Source organism: Austrofundulus limnaeus, unplaced genomic scaffold, assembly GCF_001266775.1.
Source record: "Austrofundulus limnaeus strain Quisiro unplaced genomic scaffold, Austrofundulus_limnaeus-1.0 Scaffold17, whole genome shotgun sequence".
Classification (NCBI taxonomy): domain Eukaryota; kingdom Metazoa; phylum Chordata; class Actinopteri; order Cyprinodontiformes; family Rivulidae; genus Austrofundulus; species Austrofundulus limnaeus.
In genome coordinates this window covers 2,710,440-2,713,597 of record NW_013952419.1, presented here as the reverse complement: position 1 = coordinate 2,713,597, position 3,158 = coordinate 2,710,440, and the positions used below count along the sequence as shown (strand labels likewise).

Below are 3,158 nucleotides of genomic sequence, written 5' to 3'. Positions count from 1 at the left end.
TATATATATACACACATCTTTTTTAAAATAGCTGTTTTATTACATTTGGGTAAGTGTGCAGCACAATGTGGCCCTCTGGTAGTGTCAACAAAAAGATTGTGTCYCCTTCCATCATTTAAGTTGCCCATCCCTGGTGTAAAGGTTTAGCATTTAAATGAAGCACTATGACATTTTATTAGACTAGATTTGCCATCATTTTTTAAAAAAATTGCTACTCAAAATGCAGCAGCACAACTCACTTGACGCTTAATTGCAAACACTCAGAATTCAGTGAGACCTCAACTGAAATTTTGTCTAATTTCCCATAATTTTTGATCTCCAACTGGTCTAGAATGATCACATCTCTGTGAGAGACTACCCTTACAGTCATGACTTGAGTTTTGATTTGCTCTTGCATTTTAGCCGTTTCCTTTTTATTCAGCGATCATTTCTCTCAGTGTCGCGCCTGCATGGAGTCATCTCTCTTTTTTTTTTTTTTTGTTTGGCAGGTATGCTTCCAGTAATCTCCACTCGCCCGCTTGTGAACTTTGACCTAACTCTCAGTCCCGACGGAACCCGAATCGGGAACCACCGCTGCTCCAACTTGCTCGACTTCAATGAGGTCAACACGGGTCACGGCTTCCTCACCGCTTCAACGCGCAGCCCCGAGAGCRCCGGAGACTCCGAGCCCTATCAGTTCAGCGGCCCTCTGCGGGGAAACGRCACGCTGCGCTTCTACAGGAACCTCAACCTAGAAGCGTGCCTCTGGGAGTTTACCAGCTACTACCACATGTCTGAGCTGCTTGCTGACTGTGGAGGAACCATAGGGACAGACGGACAGGTGTGTGTGTGTGTGTGTGGTGGAACCTTTGACCAAAACATAAAAATTCCAATCTTGGTTTTGTATTTACACCTGTTRGAGTGTTTGCTTTGTGTGAATTTGTGACCCTCGCTGTGTTGCTGTCTATTTGCTCAGCTTGTTTACAGTTGTCTGAGTGAGGACGCACAGACAGAGYGGCACCATATCTGCCTGTACTCACTGCATTTTTGTGTGTTCACCGTCTCCGTAGACAAGCTTGTGATAAACAACTTTTCATGCAAAAGCACATGGAAACACACCTTCAAACAAAACAAGTCCCACCTACCAGATATGGTACAAATTCTTCCCACAGCCTGTATTTACATGGAACCTTTGAGAACTGGAAATGAGAGATGGAGGCTAATAATTCAGCTAACATCAGCTTGTCAGGTTCTCAGTTACAAAAAGCTATGTATCATAGAAGGAACAATATTCTGATTAGTTACTGTAAAATTGTAAATAAACCAATTTTGGCAATAATTTAGTTTGCCACTTGAGTGCATCTTGTGGAGTTTATGTAAGAAGAAGTCAGTTATTCCTTCTTATTTTTCTTATAAAGAAACAACTGGGTTTCTAAGTACATAACAYTCAGTCAAGCTTAACAGTCTCCTATAACTTCAGGTCTCTAAGTGAAAAGCACATATTTCTATTAAAAAACTGCCTATGGTGTCATTAATCAAGCTGGTCATAGTAAAATTATATTCAAAATGTACTCCACAATCATTTTTTWAAATCATTATTTTAAAACAAAAGTTTTACTCTGTAATTATACTGAAATTATTTTAAGTACTTGTGAATAAATTGAGATTTATCTTAAATATCAAAAATTTGGCATGAGTACCGCCACAGATCGTTAACTTGTTGACTTGTGTTCTCTCAACCTCATTTATATCAGTGTGTTAAAATAAAATTAACTATATTTTTTTTTATTTTAGGCATTATTAAATTATTAGGCCATGAATATAATCATAGGCAACATGTCATATTATTTACGCAACAGTAAAAGTGATTTTTTATTCCTTTTATTAAATGAAAGCAAATGATACATGTTTTAATTATATATAATTCTTCATTTTAAAATTGTTAAACTGTGGTATTTTTGCTTAAGATTATCTTACCATCAATCTCGTGTTTAAATGTGCCATTTTTTATTATACCTGCATTCCTGAATATCAACACTAACATTTCTGTCACCAAAGCATTTGGACAGTGATGCAAAGTTCCTGCAACCATTTTTCACTTCCTGTTTACTGTTGTTGCATCAAAGTAGTGGTTGTTATATTCTTTCTTCACATTGCTGCATTTCTTACACTGTGTCCTGCTGCTACCCTGGGTCAGTATTCAGACCCGTACTTCTTTGCTTAAGCCCTGCTGCTATTTTGTCTTCCTGCAGCCTTTGATCTATGGGCTGCTTTTTGCTGATCAGACTGATGAATGTATGTGATTTTATTTGTTCGTGAACATGTGTGTGGTGGGTTTATGTGTATGTGTGTGTGTGTGTGTATGTGAGTGAAAGAGAAGAAGCAACAAAGGGAAAATAATTGTTACTAGGTGCAGCGTGTACCACTTGCACATTAGTTACTCTTGATGCTCATCATCCATCAGGACCTCAAGTCGTATTTGTTGTGGATGATCACTGCCACTTAAGAGGTTATTTATTCTTCTTATGTTCAAAAAGTGCTGAAAAGAAAAAAAAACAAGGCAGGTCCTACCTTGGAGCTCCAGCTGGGTGCTCAATTCAAACGAGCTGAATCATTATTTTCTAGACAAACACTGAAGGTTGAGTTTAGCTTCCAATTTGTGAAGCGTTTTAGCAATATATATTTGTTCATCGTGACATTGAGCAACAAGCCCATGCACTATTACTATTTTAAAATTCAACAACATTTGTATCCTTACTCTCATAGATCTCGTGATATTTTTTCAGGAATTCTTTTTCTACTAAAATCACAACTTTGCAAAGCCTCAGCACCAGTGTGTTATTGTTGTAACTGAACATATTTGATTGATGTGTTTGAAAATCGCTCTCAGTTTTGCGCTGTAAACAATCTACTAATCCACTGCTAATTAGTTTTTTTTTCGTTTCTCCTTGAGTTTAATAACTAACTAAATAAAAAAGATGTTCATGTAGAAGTCAAACAACTTAGTCCAAAAACTGTTGGTGAGCAGTGACACCTAGTGGTGACTATTAGAAACTACAATTTAGACTTTGCACTGTTTTGACATGGATGGATGGATGGATGGATGGATGGATGGATGGATGGATGGATGGATGGATAGATAGATAGATAGATAGATAGATAGATAGATAGATAGATAG

The 3,158-nt window shown here is 37.4% G+C and overlaps 1 protein-coding gene across 1 annotated transcript in view; it reads left to right on the top strand.

Annotated features, from left to right (window-relative positions):
- The window catches only part of LOC106514148 (FRAS1 related extracellular matrix 2), a gene marked incomplete at its 5' end in the record, with an annotated part of 90,770 nt that overhangs the window by 83,084 nt on the left and 4,528 nt on the right, over nt 1–3,158 (top strand). The window contains 1 exon segment of the mRNA XM_014003277.1: nt 489–820. Within this exon segment, the coding sequence (XP_013858731.1) occupies nt 489–820 (332 nt within the window).